At 51.5% G+C, this 18,590-nt stretch overlaps 1 protein-coding gene across 1 annotated transcript in view; it reads left to right on the top strand.

The window, feature by feature from the left end:
* Nucleotides 1-18,590, top strand: part of LGR6 (leucine rich repeat containing G protein-coupled receptor 6) — a 147,313-nt gene that overhangs the window by 50,922 nt on the left and 77,801 nt on the right. The window contains exons 2-3 of the mRNA XM_066203761.1: nt 3,511-3,582; nt 14,449-14,520. Coding sequence (XP_066059858.1) covers nt 3,511-3,582; nt 14,449-14,520 — 144 coding nt within the window. The remainder of the gene's footprint in view (nt 1-3,510; nt 3,583-14,448; nt 14,521-18,590) is intronic.

The raw sequence follows: 18,590 nt of genomic DNA on the forward strand, positions 1-18,590 counted from the left end.
CCCCCAAACACTGAAGAGATAAACAGCTTCTCTGATTGCTTTGACAGGAAGCATTTCCACCCTTGCATGTGCTGGGGATGTACATAACATAAGAAACCTTACTAAGAGGAAAAGCACGAGCTTGGGAAAACACAGCAACAAGTCAACAACATCTTTAAATGAGTAATAAGTCAAATATTTACTCCCACAACACTTCAGGCAAGAATCCTGTGCCTCAGCTTTCACACAAGCATGGACAGCCTGTGGAGAAACATCTCGTACTCTTGTGGCTAGAAAAATCACCGGGTCCAGGGCTGTGCTTGGGAAGTTTATTTCCAGCCCTTGGAGGAATTTGTTCTTTTCCTTCACACCATTTGTCCTTGCACATTCCATGCTGGCCAGGTTGGGTGCGATGTCCCCTGCTCTGGAGGAGCTGGTGGGGGTCCCTGCAGGATGTCACACTGGAGAGTTAATGGCAAAACTGAGTCCCTGGAGCCTTTGCCTTGCTGTTCATTAGCTGGCAAACCACTGCCAGGATTTGCACTTTTGGGGTGCCCTTTTTCAGGGTTGTCAGTGTAGATGTATGACGCTTGAGTCCTGCAGGACTGCAAACCACCAGAGTGTTCAAACAGCCAAAACATCAGTGACTTTTAAATAAAATTACTCAAAATATTCTTTTCTATGTAACAACGTTGAAAATACAGGCTGGGCTTTTCTGCACTACCCAAAGAGATGGTGGGAGAGAGCCCCTTGTCTCAGACCTGCCCGTGGCCAGGAGCCCCAGGGCTGCAGGAGGGTGGGAGGGAGGGGAGGGGGCTGTTAAAGAAAAGCCACAAGCTGTGGAGCTGTGAGGCTGCCAGAGTGATGGGATAATGGGATCTCTCCTCTGCCTTTTGGAAGATTTTTTTCAGAAACCAACGTATTTTGTTCCTTTTAGTAATGGATCAGGGCAGGAGGAAAGAAGTGTCCAAGGCCAGGCTGGATGGGGCTTGGAGAAACCTGGGCTAGTGGAAGGTGTCCCAGCCATGGCAGGGGGTGGAACGAGATGAGCTTTGAGGTCCCTTCCAACCCAAACCATTCAGTGTTTCTAAAAGATATTTGACCTCCCATCTCCTCAGCCACCTCAGCCCTGCTGCAGTCTGGGACTGGTGCTGGGCTCTGCACATCCCTGCAGCCACCACCCACCCAGGTGTCCAAACTGTCCCCATCACACCTGGGGAGCACCTGGGCACACAAAAGGCACTTCCATGGGTCTTGGAAAGTGGCTCCTGCAGCAAGCAAGGGGTATTCTCTACACTGCCAACAGAAGGCAACTTAAGGACTATGCCTCACAGTTTCAAGGAGAGCGTGGATGTTTCAGGTCCGTGTTTTCTTTCACAGTCTTTCATTTTACATTATTTTTCGTTTTTTTCACATTGTTCCACAGCATGTCAAAACATCAGACAGATTCATTACAACACAAACAGGAGACACTTTGATGTAGGAAAAAAAGATGTTTTAATGGGTGCTAAATAGCAACTGCCCTTGGGGGTTTAAAAATAAAAATAGAAGCAGCGCAAAATTATATTTTAACCCTTGTATCCCAGGATCACCAAAATCTAGAATGCAGCATTGCACACAGAACAGTGCAGGCAATAATTTTCTTTTTGCACTCATTCTGAAAACAAAATTTTGAATCCTCATAGATTTTTGGTGAGTTTTCTACTACTTCTTTGGAGAGGAGAAAGTTATAAAGAAAAAAGGAAACTTCTCCAGGAGTATTTTCAAAAGGGCTCACGGAAGCGTGTGGTTTTGTCACAGGACACCTCTCCAGAGAACACACAAAGACAGCTTCCAACCTTCCTGATGTGCCACCTGCCTCCACCAATGCCAAAGAGAGCTGGTTAGAACATGGTGGTTTGGGGTTTTTTGTGGAAAATTATCAAAATGTAGAAACCAATGCCCCCTCAGGCATTTTTTTTTTACTGAGGAATACAAAGGGATGGATCTCAGTAAATTTTTCAATGAATTCATTTTTCAGCGAAGCAATTTCCTATCCAGAGCCCAAAGCCAGTTGAGATGCTCCAGATCATTTGATATGTGACCTATAGGATCTCAGATGCTCTGAGCAGATGGAACAACTCAGAGAGGTCCCTCTTGTGTTGTTGGGTTCTCCTGAGCATCTTTTCTCCTTCATGCTTCTGTCCTTGTCCCTGGCACCAGCCTCCTTCCAGTGCCAAGACATTCCCAGTGACACTGGGAGGACAGGGAATGTCCTTCCTTAGGCTCACAGGTCTGTGAGGTTTGCAGAAGGAAAGAGCAAATAAATTGCCTTTGTTTTGTTGTTGTTTGTCCTCATTTTCCCATCACACCCATCAGTCTCTGCTGTTCGGTCCAAGCTCCCAGGAGCTGAGCTGTGCCTTGTCTGTGCAGTGACAAAGAGCAGCCCCTTCTGCCTCACACAGAACTCTCCAGCACCCCAGATGACACTGCCCAGGGTTGCTTTGCTCAGTGGGGGCTATGCCCCGTCTATTCCCATTGGTTTTAACCACACCAGCTTTTAATTCCGCCTCATCTCACCTCTTAGCTTTAAAGGTCAATGCTGCCTTGCTCACCTGGACACAGCCTGGTCTAGGCCGGGGTAAGCAGCATGGGTTTCTCCATGTGCAGCTGCACAAGAGGGCAGGGTTACCGCTATCAGGTGTCAGACCCCAAGAAAAGCCTTGGAGCCTGGAAACATCCTTGTTTTTTCCAAACACCGGCTTGTGGATTGAATCGCTTGGGACAGACTCAGCTACTCCCGTGCCCTGGGATGAGGAGAGCTCTGCACGGGCAGCTCACGGTGACTCTGTAAAGTGCAAAGGGCTTCCGACTCACCCTGAACCCTCTGGGTACCAGCACAGCCTCCTCCAGAGGCTCTATTGGAGCCTGGGCAGAGGAGATGAGCCTCTAGCTGGAGATGGCAGAGTGGGACAAGCACAATCAGCCAGGTTCCTTCCACCTGCTAACCTCAGTTTGTCAGCCACAGGGCCAACCTCTGCCCCTCAGTGTGGTTCTCTTGTTTGTACAGCATAGAGAAAGCCAGTCCAGTGGGATGTACCCCTTCTCTCATGGGCTGCTGTCTCCTCAAAAGCAGATGTCTGTCCACACACTGGAAAAGCTCCCTGTGGGGGCTGGCGTGACCATGGTGACAGAGAGATCTCTTGGGCCCAAGGGCAAACTGTCCTATTCCAGTGTCACGGGGCTTCCTGTTCACTCTCCAAAAACTGTGAGACAGCAATACTGCTTGTGCAGTTGGGAAATGCCCTAACTCGCTCCATAACTTGGAGAATCCCAGGCAGACCACCCTGAAGGAGCCAGCTCTCTCTGGCCACTCCATCCCTCAGCGGGCAGAGCCTGGGCTGTGATCAGACATCAATGCTGAAATGCTGTTTGCAGAGACTTCTCACCCTCTCACTTAGCAGAGAGGGGACACAGAGCCTGGCACTGAGGTTTATTCCATGCAAACCACTGCATGACTGATCAGAAACCTCTGTCTTTCCTTCCTGCCAGAGACCTGAGCATGAACAACATCAGCCAGCTGCAGCCCGGCGCGCTCCGACACCTGCGCTTCCTGGAGGAGCTGTGAGTACGGGGCAGGGGATGGTCGGGGTGCTGCGGGGACGCTTCAGAGGGTCCTGTAGCGCTGCCCACAGCCTCCAGGGCTGTTCCTGCAGCTGCAGGCAGAGAGGGAAGCAGACTGCGTGCTGGGACAGGGTTTATTTGCTGCTCCAGCTTAGGGCTTTCACTGAGATCGTCACCTCCAGGCTGAGGTGATGCGTGTGCCAAAAGCCAAAATAAAAGAGGACCTAATCTCCCATTCAAAAATCAACACCGTACCCTGGAGCAGAGCCAGCAAACAGAGAGTTTCATTCACCCTTCAGCAGACAGGGTCCCCCTCACAGCCTCCTGCAACCCAGAGACACATTAACCCCGGGTGCTTCGGATGGAACCCACCCTGGAAAACTGAAGTCCAAAAAGTTTTCCCCAGAGGCTGAGGTGTCCCACCACGCACCAGTGGGCACTCAGGTCTAAGCAGACACACTCAGACACAGCAGCAATCTCAGTCCTGGGGATCAGCATGTGGCTGTGTGTCAGTGAAGGAGTGGCCCCACTTCTGAAAATGTGAAGATTAACCAGCAGCACAAGAAACCACTGGAATCCTTTGTGAGCCCCAAAAACGGGAGCCCAGGGGGCAGAATGTTGAGGTTGACCATTTCTGCATGAGTAAATTGCACCTGTATGGTCTTACTCCACTTGACCATGAGAAATACCTCCAGGTGTTATTCTCATGCTGTTGGCACTTTCAACACAACATTTCTGTTGGAAAACACAATTTCTTCAAAACACTGTTATTGCGTTCATGAAATACTAATATTAATGCTGCATTTGATGTGTGTTGTAAACTTACTGTGTGTATAACAGTTACTGCAACTTAATCTGCCTAAATGAAACACTTTCACTTCTCTGAATCAGATCTTGCTGCCGCCACGAGGCACAACACTGGCATTTCATAAACGGTATTTTCCAAAATGTCACAATTACAGACATCACCCTAACACCCTGCGAGGGTGCTGAGGCCTTGGCACAGGCTCCCCAGAGCAGCTGTGGCTGCCCCATCCCCGAAAGTGTCCAAGGCCAGGCTGGACAGGGCTTGGAGAAACCTGGGATAGTGGAAGGTGTCCCTGCCCATGGCAAGGGGTGGAATGAGCTGAGCTTTAAGGTCCCTCCAAATCCAAATCATTGCAGGATTCTGTGATTTTACATTATAGGATTTTTTTATCTCAAATGATCTTGTAACTGATCATCATCTGTCTGTATTTTGAATTCATTAGAGTTGTAAAGACCCCAGCCACCCAAGCCTCCCTCCCCAGCAGCAATGGACAGGCTGACATGGAGGAGTTTTTGATCCTGTTTTGGCTTTTTGATCTGTTTTTTGGTTTTTTTATCTGTTTGGAGCCAGAGCTGCCCACAGAAAGTGGGCTCTTCACCACTTTGCTCCCATCTTGAAGCCCCTCTCTTTTCATTTTATCAACATCCATGTTCGAGTGTGGACACCCAGCACCTTCACTGGGGGTGCTGAGGCTTTTCACACACACAGACCAGACTCTGCCGGGTACAATTAGCAGTTGTCTTGCTGCAAGCAACCATGTCTGGATTACATCATGTACAAACAGAGCAGTCTCAACCAGCAACGAATAAATATTCATAGGTTCCAAAAGAGCCAGCTTCCCACAGCCAAAAATAATTATGAATGAAACAGGCAAAGGGGAAAAACTTAAAGAGGAAAATCTGAAAAAAAATAATTGGAAGTTGCTCGATAAGATTTTGCTGGAGGTTCAGTGTGTCACGAGTCCCCCTTTGGAAAGGCCTAAAATCACAGTTAGGGGAAGAAATGCAAATTGCAGCATCATATATCTATGCATAGCAAAGTGCCTGCTTGAATTTGATAGCAGTAAGATAGTAATCCTATTTGTGGAAATCAAGTAGTTTATATGAAATCAAGCAAGGAAAGATTTTATATATTATGTCAAATTAAAAATTATTCTTTCAGCAAGAACAACAGCTAGACAGGGACAGTTTGTACAGCATTCATAGGGCTGTCATTGACCAATAATGCAACTTGCCTGGCATTTTCCCTGCTCTTTTCATTTGTATCTTCACCAAATTTTCATCCCATAACATTACATCAGCACCATGACATTCAGGCTGGGATCACCCTCTGTGCCAGGACACGCATAAGAGTCAAGCAAACAAACCCTGCTTGTTTAGACATCCTCAAGGGAAGTTTGTTCAGGTTTCACAGCTCAGATCTCGGCTGATTTCATCTACCTGGGACACATTCCCAGTGTCTGCCAGGGTGACACGAGACCGAGCCCTTTGTCTTCATCCCCATGGCAGAGCTGCCCATGCTGGGACATGCCAAGTGAGTGAAGTGCAGAAACCCCTGCTGAGCAGTGAGGGACAGCCCAGGTATCCCAAATCCAGGTATCCCAGTGTTATGTCTCCTGGGGAGGAGGAAGACCTGCCTGCCTGCCCTCCTGCCTGTCCCCCTGCAGGCGGGGAAGTACTGACAATGAACAGGACTCTGCTGCAGCTCATCCTTGCTGCAAGGGCCTGTCTTCAGTTAGATGGAAAGCCTTGGGCAGGTTCCCCACCCCCAGGGATTTTGGGTGGCATTATGGCCACAGCCTGCCTTCTACACAGAGTCACAAAGTCACAGAATAGTCTGAGTTGGAAGGGACCCACAAAGATCATCAAGTCCAACTCCCAGCCCTGGACAGCACCATCCCCAAGAGTCACACCTTGGTCCCAACCACGTTGTCCAAATGCTTTTTGAGCTCTGTCAGACTTGGGGCCATGGCCAATTCCATCCCCTGACACAATATCAGGCCAATCCCTTGGGTCCTGTCAGTGATCACAGATCAGTGCCTGCCACTCATCTCCCTCTCCAGGGGCTGAACAGAACAAGTGCCCTCAGCTGCTCCTCACACAGCTTCCCCTCAAGGCCCTTCACCATCTTCACTACCCTCCTTTGGATGCTCCCTAATAGTTTAATATCTACAGTCTTACATTCCCTATTACACGCTGGATAAACCAGGTGAGTAACAGGCTGGAGCAATCGAAGGCAAAATTTACAAAATTCAGTTCAAGGTGAACCAAAATGGATGTTCTGGGGCTTGGGTCAACCCCCAAAATTTCTTTTAACCTGAGAGAGAAAATAATTTCATCTTCAGGTTACTTCTTAACATTTAGTCTTTTACCCTGGATAAACCCCTAAAAGAAAATGGTATTTCAAATTATATTTGCTTAATTGCCAAAGATGCCTTAGGTGCTTGAGCCTTATGAAAAAAATCAGAGGTTCCTCAGCAAAAAAATTGCCAATTTAAACACAGATTTTCAAATCTCCTTTTCAAGAGTCTATGAAATTATCTAATGTTCAGAAACATCCCAAGAACTCTTGAGACCCCTTGTCCTTGATCCATATCCCTTATCTTCTTCAACAGTCAGAGAAAGCCCAGGTTCCTCTGGCTCCTCCTCACAGTTCTCCCCTCCTGCTCTCACCCATGATTCTCTGATTCAATCTTCTCTCTCATTAGATTTACCCCAGCAGCCCAGGGTCCCGTAGAGGAGAGCTGGTGTTTCACACCTTTCGCGATTCCTCCGCTTTCTGTTCCTCTACTTTAGCGTCACCCCAGGCTCCTCACCAAAATGAAGTTTCACAGAAGTCAGAGATCAGCTGGACTCATGGCTGAGCTTGTGCATGGAGCTGGGATTCAGCCGAGGAAAAGGAATAATGAGAAAGGGGAAGACAGCTGCAAAAATGGGTGGATGAAGCACATTTGTCCCATGGGCAACAAGGGCAAATGTGCCTGGTTCCACTGCTGTGGAGCCCTGCAAATCCAGGTTGCTGGGCCCACTTGAGCCCTGAGTAGATCAATCACACAAATCAATCAAACACACACCCACACGGGGTGGAGGCCTGTGAGGAAAATGCAGGGTGGCACCTGAGGGTCCTGAGGACAGCTGAGCAATCACCCAAGGCACCCATGACCCCCAGCCGGGTTGTGCCCCACAGGGCATTTCTGCACTGGACACCCAACGTGTCCCCAGGGGATCAGAGGGGATGCTGTGGTTAGGGCACACATGAGGGTGCAGGGACTGCTCCAGCTCACTCCCTGTGTGGTCTGGGTAAAGTTATTTTCGCTGCCGGTGCCTCATCTGTCCAGCAAGAACAGGCCCTCAGGTGTGCCCTGCTGGCCATTTGTTTTTACTGAGAGCTGCTCAGGAAGGTGCTGTGAGTGCAATTATTTCTCCTGCTCGGGGGATGCCCAGAGAGCAGATTCTCCAGGTGCAGCTGTCTTCAAAGAGGCAATGGCCGAGGGTCCCTCAGTGGCCGTGCCCCCTCTAGCCCCCCCAGCCTCCATCTCCAGACTCAGGAGAGGCTGTGTGAGCAGGCACAGCCCCAGCCCAGGCACTCACCAGACTTTCTCTCCAACGAAAACCTGCAGAAACAGAGGTGTTCAGAGCTGGGCCTCACACAGGCAGGGAGCAGCCCAGAGTTTCGTATGTCTCCTCTTTGTTTCTTTCCTTTTTTTCCTTCTTCTTTTCTTTCTCTCTTTTTGGCAGCAGGAAGATTGTTTAAAGTTGCTAATAAATTCCAGTTAATGAAGCCTGAAAAGCCAGAGCTGGGAGCCAAGAGAAACAAGAGCAATCAGTACAGAAGGAATAGAAAGAGATCTTGAAAGCCAGCCTGGGAATAATAACATGTTGAAATGTGTTCGCCGGCAAGGGCTTTGTTACCGTGCTTTGAATCCAAGTACGAGTGCTCGGTGCCAAGAAGAGAAACTGCAGCCAAAGGCAGGTGTTCATTGCCATTCACCTCCTGCTTCGGGGCACAGCGGCAAGATCAGACCCCTTCCCAGCCACTGGCTCTTTCACCTGCCTCTTCTCGGGCCCCGAGGGCAGAGGGACTCACCGTCACGGGGAGTGCCGTGGGGGCAGCGCAGCCGGCTCAGCACCGCGTGCTCAGCACCCGCTCTGGCCTCCTCTGCCAGGCTGGGGGACCAAGGAACAGCACAAAAGCACAATGAAATAAAATGCAGGCACGTGTGCTGGCAATGTGAATGCAGCAGCCCTTTTCTCCTTCCTTGCACCTGCGAGGGAACCCCCTTCTCACTCCTCTCCCCATGTGGGTCCAGAGGCCTGTGGTGTCATCTCAGCTTACGGGGCACCAGCGCTGTTCTGGGGTGCCCTTGGCTGCTGTTAGAGCACCCTGCCCCCATCATCAGCCCCCAGGTATCTGGAACATCCACTCTGGGAGGGTTGTCCAGCACAGGGTCTCACTCCAAGGCAATGTCACTCTTGCAGTGGTGCTGGCAGTGGGGCAAGCTTCCTTCGGGAGCCACAGCTCTTCCCTGGAAGGGGGGCTGGCATTTCTGGGCAATGCCCATGGGTGCTGGCACTGTGGCGAGAAGCTGTTTCTGGAGCAGAGTAGTAACGTCTGAAGTAGGGGATCCCTGAGACAGCAGCTTTGGTGGGTTTCCATGACACATCAGGCAGGAGAGGCTTCTTATGGAGACATAAACGTTTGTGGGGCCATGACCTTGCTTTGCCATGCTGAGATTTGGGGGTAGAATCACTGACTACTCCCTTGGTAGTCACCTTGCCTGGCACAGCCCTGCATTTCCAGGTGGCCGTAGCTAAAGAGCTGCAGCTCTGAATTCTTGGCCTCTGTGGTTCCCCCAGGGTTCTGCACAGCTCTCGTGCAGAGAAGGCACCAGGGTACAACTCGCTGGCAACAAGGAGACCAGCTCTGCTTCACCCAGGACTTTCTGTCCCCCTGACTGGCACCAGTCCTTGGCAGAGGATGATGCTGCTCATCAGTTCAGTGGGTGAGCAAAAGCTCAGAGAGAGTTAAAGGATAATTGCTCTGATGAAGCCTTCCAAAGGTCATCCCTGTGCACAGTGTGAGGACTGTCCTTAGCACTGGCTAAGGTGCAGCTGGGGACAGGAGAGAAGGGCTTCTAAGGGACTGTCTATCATGAACACTGACCAATGAGGCCAAGATATTGCAGCTGCCCAAATCGAATTCGAAATGTTTTGAAAATTTAGAGATTTCCATTCTATTTCCACTCCATTTAGACCAGGGGGAATGTTCAGCAACTGAAAAATCCTTGCTAGTTGCGATAGCTAGTCCCAGTTTTCCTGAAAACTGCTTTCCATGTGACTAACTCTGTTCTGGGGTACCCCAAATGGGCCACCAAAAGTAGAGTCAAAAGTCAAAACTGCTCTGAAGGTTTGGAGGGAAGAAACTGAACACCTTTGCAGTTTATGATACAGAGAGATGGAGTGAAGGGGTTCAGTGTCCTGTTCATGAAGGAGCTGTGTCTTACTAGTAATACTTGGCAAGTGAATCCAAACTGGCTTGCATTTGAACATTTGTGTGGGTTGAAAACTGGCTTGAGGACCATAAACAAAAGAACAAATGCGATCAATCTACCGAGTTGGAACAGGCATTCGAGGGGGGTACAGCAAGCAGAGCTAGAAACAGGCACAGTCTTCTCCTCAGGGATGCAGTGAGACAGCAAAGACCACATTAGAGGCATCTTCGGGAGATACCAGCCTAGGACCAGCTGCAGATTCCTGTGTGAGAAGGAAGAGTCCAGGCCTGGCCCTTTTCTCAAATGTACCATGTTTTCACTTGTTGACTTAATTGGCTTCATTCCTGCTTTGCACCAGCACAAGAACAAACTCAGGCATGACAGGAGGCCTGTGGTCCCCTGTGTGCCCCAGGGAAGGCCCAGGCTTGGCGTGATGACACTGTTTAGGCGGGAGCATGGAGTGTCTGGGCACACTGCCTCGAGAGTGTGAGTGCTTGAGAAACCAACCCGAGCAGGAGATCAAAGGGGCGGCCGACACGCTCAATAAAAGTTTGGCAAGGGGAGAATTTCACTGGGATATGGACACACATGTTTGTCCTGTCCTGCCAATGGGCAACGTTCCTGCCTCCTAATGTGAGTGATAAGAGCATCACCAAGCTGCCTGAGCACCTGACATGAGCGATCTTGCCCAGCACAGCCTTCGGGCATGCCATGGAAGTTGTAGCATGACCAAGAAGCCCAAGATACAGGAGGGTTGAGCCTGTGGTAACTGAACAGCAGCAACCATATGGTGGTAAACCATGAGTTTGTTCCAACTTGGAGTGTATTGGGAATGCAGATCAAAGCCTGGAGGAATGTTCCCAGAAATCACGGGAGTGGTGGAAGGGGGGGAGGGGGCAGAATCTCAAATCCACCATGAGCTTTCTGAAGCAAGCCAGCCATATCCAGCTGCCACCCTCCCCTTCTCCTTGCTCCTTCTCTCCTTCTTCTCTCAGTCACTTTAAATCCAGAGCTTTCTTTTTCTCCCAATCCTGTGTCACGGTGTAAACTTCAGGGCAGCAGGACATACCACTGAATCAAGTCTCTCCTAAAAAGAGCCCTGGGCAGGCGTAGAGCTGAGCTCATGTGCTGTGGACCACAAATTCAGCCCTGCAAGAATAGCTCCTTGTCCCTGTGCTCAGGGCAAAGGCAGTGCCTCCCTGTCCTTCTTGGTGGGGTTATTCACTCAAGTGTCCTCCACAGAAGGAGTAAATTAAGAGCTGTCTCAGGGGATGTCACACTGGCAGCATCACTTCAAATGTTATTGTTCCATTTTAAATGGAAAGGAAGGAACCATTTCACTGCATTTCCTGTGGCATCTGAATTCTGCAGATATATTCAATGGGTGCCTGTTTGCCAAGCAGGGGAATTTCTGGAGAGTTTGAGTGAGAGGCACAGAGGGAACCAAGCACTTGGAAGACTACCAAGTGGCCATGGACAGAGGAAGGGTCACACACAGGAAGACTTTTATGTCTCGGGTCTCTTACATGAACTGGCACTGGAGTTAATGGTATGAAAGCAAAGGACAGTCAGGAAGATGCTCCAAGAACTGGAGCCCCTCTGGTCTGAAGCCAGGCTGAGAGAGCTGGGAGTGTCCACCTGGAGAAGAGAAGGCTCCAGGGAGACCTCAGAGCCCCTGCCAGTGCCTAAAAGAGCTCCAAGAGAGGTGGGGTGGGACTTTGGACAAGGGCCTGGAGGGTCAGGACAAGGAGGAATGGCTTCCCTCTGCCAGAAGGCAGGGTGAGATGAGATATTGGGAAGGAATTGTTCCCTGGGAGGGTGGTGAGGCCCTGGCACAAGTTGTCCAGAGCAGCTGTGGCTGCCCCATCCCTAGAAGTGTCCAAGGCCAGGCTGGACAGCGCTTGGAGCAACCTGGTTTGGTGGAAGGTGTCTCTGCCCATGGCAGGGGCTGGAACTGGATGAGCTTTATGGTCCCTTCCAATTTAAACTGTTCTGTGGTTCTATGACACGTTTCCAGTGGTCACCCTTCCTGCTTGACAGGGCACCCCAAAAGGCTCACCCAATCCTGTGCTGCTCTTGGACAGGTGGGACAGCCGTGCTCCTTCTCCTGAAACACCAGGCTACACTCCCAGCATCCTGCAGCACCTGTCCTGGGAGGTCTAGCAAACCTGCAAACCCCACACCTCCAGGCCCTCTATGCATGTCCCAGTCACTCACCCCTCTAGGAAAGTGAAAACTCAGCCTGTGTGCACAAACACAGACATGTCCCACCTCCCAGACCCTGCATACAAGTGAGCAGAGCCCATCCTGGACCCCAGTGACACCATCAATTGCCTTGGGAGGTGAGTTCAGAGAAGTGGTTGTGGTTGGTGCCTCCTTTTGTGCCTGCTCCTGGCTTGGCACGGCTCTCTAACTCAGGGGAGAGGAGCTGGGCTGCCTCGGTGGCAGGGAGGAGGTAAAGGTATGGAGAGAAGAGCCAGAGGCCAGAGGTGAGCCAGGGACAAGGCAGAGTCTCAGTGCAAAACGGCCAAGGACAGAAACATTTGCAGCAACACTGAGGCGTGGGGCCTTATCTGGGGCTGGGGGTCGCTTTGGACCTCTAAATTCACCTGAGACAGGACCCGGTGAAACCAGGGCATCTACCACAGAGTTATTTTTCCCCTTATGTTCTGCGGTACCCACAGTGCTGAGGTGCCACAAGCTGGCTCTGCTGTGTCCCACCAGCATCTGGGGCTCCCCGCCACTGTTCTGAGGCCAGCAGCCCCAGCTTGGGCTCCATTTCAGCTTCACATTCCTCTCCTGCTAATCCTGGAGGTTCCAGATCCATGTAGGGACCTGGCAAACACTCAAACACACCCAGGAAAGTGAACAGAGAGGCACGGAGCTGCCAGAAAAGGAGCCGAGAGGCACATTTAGCCCGGAGTAGGTGTGAGCTGCCAGCAGTGGAGGCTGGGGCAGCCCGGAGCTCCGGGGAGGTGAGGACAGACAGCCAGGCAGGACGGATGCAGGGAGCAGGCTGAGGATGCCGTGCAGGAACACCTCCCCTCCAGGCAAGCACTCCAGCCTCCCGGACAACACTCCCTCCCATGTGGAAATCGGCAATCAAAAGGAGCAATTACCCCAAATCACAGCCCCCAAGTGACAAATAGCCCAGCCTGCCAGGCAGATCATGTGCTGCAGGAGGCAGGTTACAACCTGCTCATACACATTAAAGAGACGACCCTGCGCTGTTTGTGCTGTCAGAGGCCTAATTATGGGAGCAATTTTCTCCAGATTCCCGAGGGGAGAGACGGAGAGGGAGAGCAGCCGGGCACCCACACACGCCTGCCCTGCCACAGGTGAGCGTGGCTGCCTGGAACACCTCGCTCCCCTCGGTGACCTCTGCAGAGCCCTGGCTCCCAGGCACTCTGCTTCCAGCCAGGATTGCATTGCTTAGCCTCCACACCTGTGTCTTTCCAGGACAAAATGCCTTAAAAACCCCCCAGTCTTTGTCAAAGTTTAATGAATACCTTTGCCAGATGTATGCCCAACCTCTTGGACCTGGTTTGGACTTTCTGTGAGAGTGAAGATGAGCCTCGTCACAAATGATGTTGATGTTCACTGTCTCTGGTTTTGGAGATGCAATATTCCACTTCAAGTCAACTTGTCTAAGTTTCTTGCCCAAATTTCGTTGCAATTTAGGGTATTAATCAGGTTGTTGAACCTGTCTTTATGATTTCTGGCTGATGGATGCTGGGACTTCATCCATGTTTGTCCTCGTGTGTGAAACAGGAGGAGAAAGGTCACCTCTTCTCTAGGTCAAGCCTAGATTCAGGAGTCCTGGACTTTACTCCTGGCTCCACCACATGCCCTCACCATAGTCCTGATGATAGAAGTGATGCAGTTTCTAATGTCAGTGAAAAATGCAAATACCTTTTAATTCCCCAGCCTGCTCTGGGCCTCGTTAAAATTTGAGTTCTAAGATCAGGTGATGCTGTACAATGGCAAATCCCGCGTGTTTCCTTCGATAAATTCTTCCAGTAAGTTCTGAGTGCTCTCCCCTGCTCTTTCCTCTGTGTCCCAGATATGTTCCATTTTTCATTGTGATGCTGCTCTTTGCCTTGTCTTCCTCTCCCATCCCTTCACCCTCATTCATCAGCCAGGATTTAGGGACAGTCCTCCCAGGGCCATACATGAGCAGAAAGAGCTCTCCCCTGCTCTGCTCTCTCTGCCAAGGCCTGGCACAGAGCAGGGTCTGTAGGCTGGTACAGCACTGCCTGTGCTGTAATTTCCGTGGGCTGGAGACCTCTGTGTCTATCCAGGAAATGGCTTTAAGTCATGAGCTGTCTCTGGATGCTGAAAATGCTGGATTCAGGTCTGGCAGGAGTTGTGATTTTCTTTGCCTGTTCCTCAGGCTGGGTGAGGGGATGATGTGGAGAGGCTGCCCAAGCTCAGGATTGTGGCTCAGCTTGCAGGTGCTGCAGCCTCCTCTGGAGGGGACAGTGGCAGAATGGATGGGTTGTTAAGCCTCTGCAGACAAGGGACTGTCATCACAAGGATGTTGACACATCTCTTCTTTTCACTGCAGACGCCTCTCTGGAAACCAGATCTCCAGGATCCCAGGGGAAGCTTTCTCTGGCCTCTACAGCCTGAAGATTCTGTAAGTAACTTGCTGCTCTCTGCAGAGCAATCCCTGTCCCTGCCTCTCCCCAGCCCCTGGCACTGGCCATGAGCAGGGACTCGCAGCCATCTCGAGGGGATGCAAATCTACAGGGAGGTGTGTGGTCAGATGTTAAACACACCCTGTACGGACTGGGGAGCTGTGTCTCACCCCACAGACCGTGAGCAGGTCCCCCCAGGGCACTGTGTGACAAGGTGCCCCAGAAGAATCTGCAGAGGTTCACATTTTGCATAGAACTCACCAAACCCCCCCTAAAGTGGTGTCCCCCAGATGTGGAGTCCAGATCCCAAACTGGCCCCCATCTGCGCTGCTGCTGTGTCGGGGCTGGGTTAGAGCAACTCGCAGGTTCTGCATTCTGGCAGGTGCTGGGGAAAGGGCCTCCGCTCTGTTCAACTCATTGTCCTCCCCACAAAGCTCTTCACGGCCCAGGAGGCCTCTGCAAGGCTCTGGAGTGACCTGGACAGGCCCGGATCCTTGGGCAGTCTGACCTCAGGGACCCCAGGCTGTCCCAGGGGCGGTGGAGGCAGCTGGAGCAGGAGCACTGCAGCCATCAGGCCGTGCCTGGGATCTGCTAACCCTGTGTAATAAAGGCACTGCAGGCAGGACACCCACCCCTGCTGGCCAGAGGGGAAGGTCTAAGAGACAAAAGCTCCTCTGGAAACTTTGGAAGCCACACTCAGCTGAGCTGGCTCTCCTACACTCACACCTCCCTGTGGGCCACGGTGTCTCGCCGCTCATGGAGTCAGTCACTCTGCTTTTTGTATCCATGTGACAGTCCTCAGGGTCTGTGCAGGATGTTCAGGTGGGAGTCCCTTTCTCCCTAAGGAACCATCTTAAAAATCTTCTGCAATAAACATTTCATCCCCAAGGGGATGTTTTGAACTCAGCCACAATGTGAAATTGTTGTAGCTGGTCCAGTTTATGCAGGGAGAGCAGGTATGAACCTGCTCCCAGGATTAGAGAGTATAAGGCTGTTTACTACGTCTTCTGAAGATGTAAAGTATGAATCCTGCCCTAAATCTCAGGGCTTAGAGATTTATCCATCCCCAGCATTAGGCAACAAATCAAAGGAACTGAGGAAAAACCGCAGCTCTCCCACCCAATTTCAACAAGAGGAGCCTTCTACTCCGGGGACGCGGGAGCTTTTAAAGGTGCTTTTGATCAATTCTGTTTGTGTCAGGCCCGGGTAAGGACTAATGCAGCATTCCCAGAGCGATGCCTCCCTCCCAGAGCCTGCAGCTCAGCAGGAAGGGGAGGGTGTGCTCTGCCCTCCTATCCCGGGGCACAGGCTCCCTGACACGGCCACAGGCAGCACCAGCAGGGAAACGCTCACCAGTGACCCCAGAGCAAGGAGAGGCTTGAAGGATCAGGGCATTTCCATCTGGGAAATGGCTGCACCGGGAAACTTGCTCCAGGCTGTCTTGTGAGAGCTGGAGTTGGTGTCCTCATGCTGCAGGACGAGCTGCTTTGCTCTCAGCCAGGCTGTGCCTGGTGACACAGGGTGGCATGTGGGCTGCCATGTCCCCCTGGCTCCAGCCCTGCCTGAAACTAAACCATGTGCCTGCTTAGAGACATGGTTGAATGGTGGAGCTGGCAGTGTCAGATTAATGATGGGACTCAATGATCTCAGGGGGCTTGTCCAATCTTAATGATCCTGTTGTTCTCTGGCACTTGCCCTGACCCCAAACCTTTCCCATGGGGGTGTGTGGAGCAGTATCCCAGCCATAAAGTCAGGGGAGGAGGGTGGATGCTCACACTGACTGGTCCATCCAGGCCCTGCCATGAACCTCTTACTTAACAAAGTTCCTGCTTCCTAAAAGCAAGGGTGAGCCCATGTCACTGGGAGCATTTCACTTTCCAAAGACTCTGATGGTTTTCCTGGCCTGTCTGCAGTGGTGCTGCCATGTGCTCTCACTACAGGACATGCTCTGATTACTTTCTGCAGTGTTTCTGTGGGCTCCACTGGAGTGAGGGGGAATGCAGTGGCAGATCCCTGCACCCTCCAGGAAAAGCAGTCATTGACCCCCACCTATTCCTCTGTCACTGTAAGAGTGAGGACAGCAGTGAGGGACATGATGGAGATAGACTGGTCTCTGGGAATTGCTGGAACAGGTCTAGAGATGCTGCCAGAACAGATCTTAGGAGCACTGAGCTTAATCACATTGGAAGGGCTCTTGCCAAGGGTGGGGACTCTCACTCATTTCTCGACTGAGAAAAGACTGAGGAAAACCACAAGGTACTGAAGAAGGCAGGTGAAGGCCACTGTGCGTTTTCTTCAGGTTGTGATTAAGGTCCCCCAGATCACTGCAGCAGTGACCTGGTTGGGGCTGGTGGCTCTGCAACAGCTCAGCAGGATTTGCTCCATCTCTCCAGGAATCAGAGGGAACAAGTGTATTCCCTCAGAGTCTGGTTGTGGCCAGGGGTGGAGAGCAGAGCCTGGAGAGAGAAAATGGGGTTGGATCACCCTGCTCCTGGGAGCGACCAAAACCCCTCAACCTCTTCCCAAGCCACATCTCAGTTCCCTCTTCCCTTTGCTGCCCTTCTCTGTACCCCATCGAAGCCTGCTGAGGGTCAGAACCCACTGCTGAGCTGGCTCTACTAAGATCTCCCTGTATCCTGGAACTCTGAGACTGCAATGTAAATTTCAGCCTAAACGACTGGGAGGAATTTGGGGCTGCTGGGAAAGTGCAGTGATTTCTAGGATGGACACTGTGGGTACTAGAGAGAGAAGGGTGTAACCAGCTGTACATTGGTGCAAACTGGTGGGCCTTGTGCAGGACACAGAAGCGTACCAGGGAACTGGGGAGCACCAGACTGGCCCCAGTCATGTCCATGTCCTGTGGGCTGCTGTGCAACTGTACTGGGAGGGGACAGCATTCCATGGCACTTGAGGTACTGGGATGGAAAACCTCATCCAGGTGGGCAACTGTCCCACAAGGCTCAGCACAGCCTCTGGGGCTCCTGGTCCTGCATGTGGATTTGTTTCTTCAGCCAAGGTGTGCTGGGGAGATAAAACCCTGGCTCCTGCAACCCAGTGAGAAGGATCAGGGCTCTGGTGATGAACAATGAGTCAACTGAGGTCACTTAACCTGTGGGAGAGGGGAATGAGGATGGACACAAACCTTCAAGGACAGGCTGCTGCTGCAATAAATAAGGAAATACATGTTCTCCGTAGAAGAAGACAAGGAATAGTAGGTTTTGGGGTAGGTAGCAACAGGGATATCGAGGATGTTGTGTTTATAGATATGGATGCTGTGTCACAGGTCGGGTGAGGTTTGACAGGTGACAGGCGTGGCTGTAGTTGGGAATGGCTGCCCCAAACATGACCAGCTGAAACCTGGGGGGATCCAGGAGCTGACTTACAGCAAGGTCAAAGATCTTACCTCTGGTGACAGGGGTGTCCCCTGTGGAGACAGGCTGATATCTGGGGATGGAAACAATTTTCCTAGTTAAATTTTAGTGTGCTAGAGCCCTGGGGCTAATTGCAATCATGTGCAGGTCCACAAGTAAACTCTCACATGCTTCTTGGGCTGTCAGGGGGCCTGGTGCTTTCCCAGTCTTTCCAGAGAATTAGTTTATGTTTTAAAAAGAATGGGAAACACCCTGGGAATTCCTCCACAAACCCGCCTGTGCAGATGGTCCTCTCCCTGCCCTCGGAGTGAATCCCAGAGGTACTGGAACCTGGACCAGATTCTTGGCTCTGCCTCCTCTGGCTGCTTCACTGCACAAAAACCACCTGGAAAGGGGCCATGAAGATAGGCCTGTGCAGAAACCATGCAGGGGTACACCCAGGGAAGCAGGTGTGTGGAGACTTGGAAGAGAGCAGGGGAAGAGCCAAGCTGCCCCACGACAGCAAAGCATCACGCCACAAATATGCTGGGATATGCTTCATGCATGGAGCCTGGAGCCAGCCAAGGGCAGGGTGAGAGGTGGCCTCCTCAGCCCCCCTCAGACAAGGGTGAGGATAACAGGGTGGATGCTCAGCAGCAGTAGCTGGTGCTCAGAGGTATTCTCCCCTGGCAGGTCCATCCCTTTGCAGAGACTTTCGG

Source organism: Chamaea fasciata, unplaced genomic scaffold, assembly GCF_029207755.1.
Source record: "Chamaea fasciata isolate MVZ Bird 193981 ecotype frontalis unplaced genomic scaffold, bChaFas1.0.hap1 SCAF_25, whole genome shotgun sequence".
Lineage (NCBI taxonomy): Eukaryota > Metazoa > Chordata > Aves > Passeriformes > Sylviidae > Chamaea > Chamaea fasciata.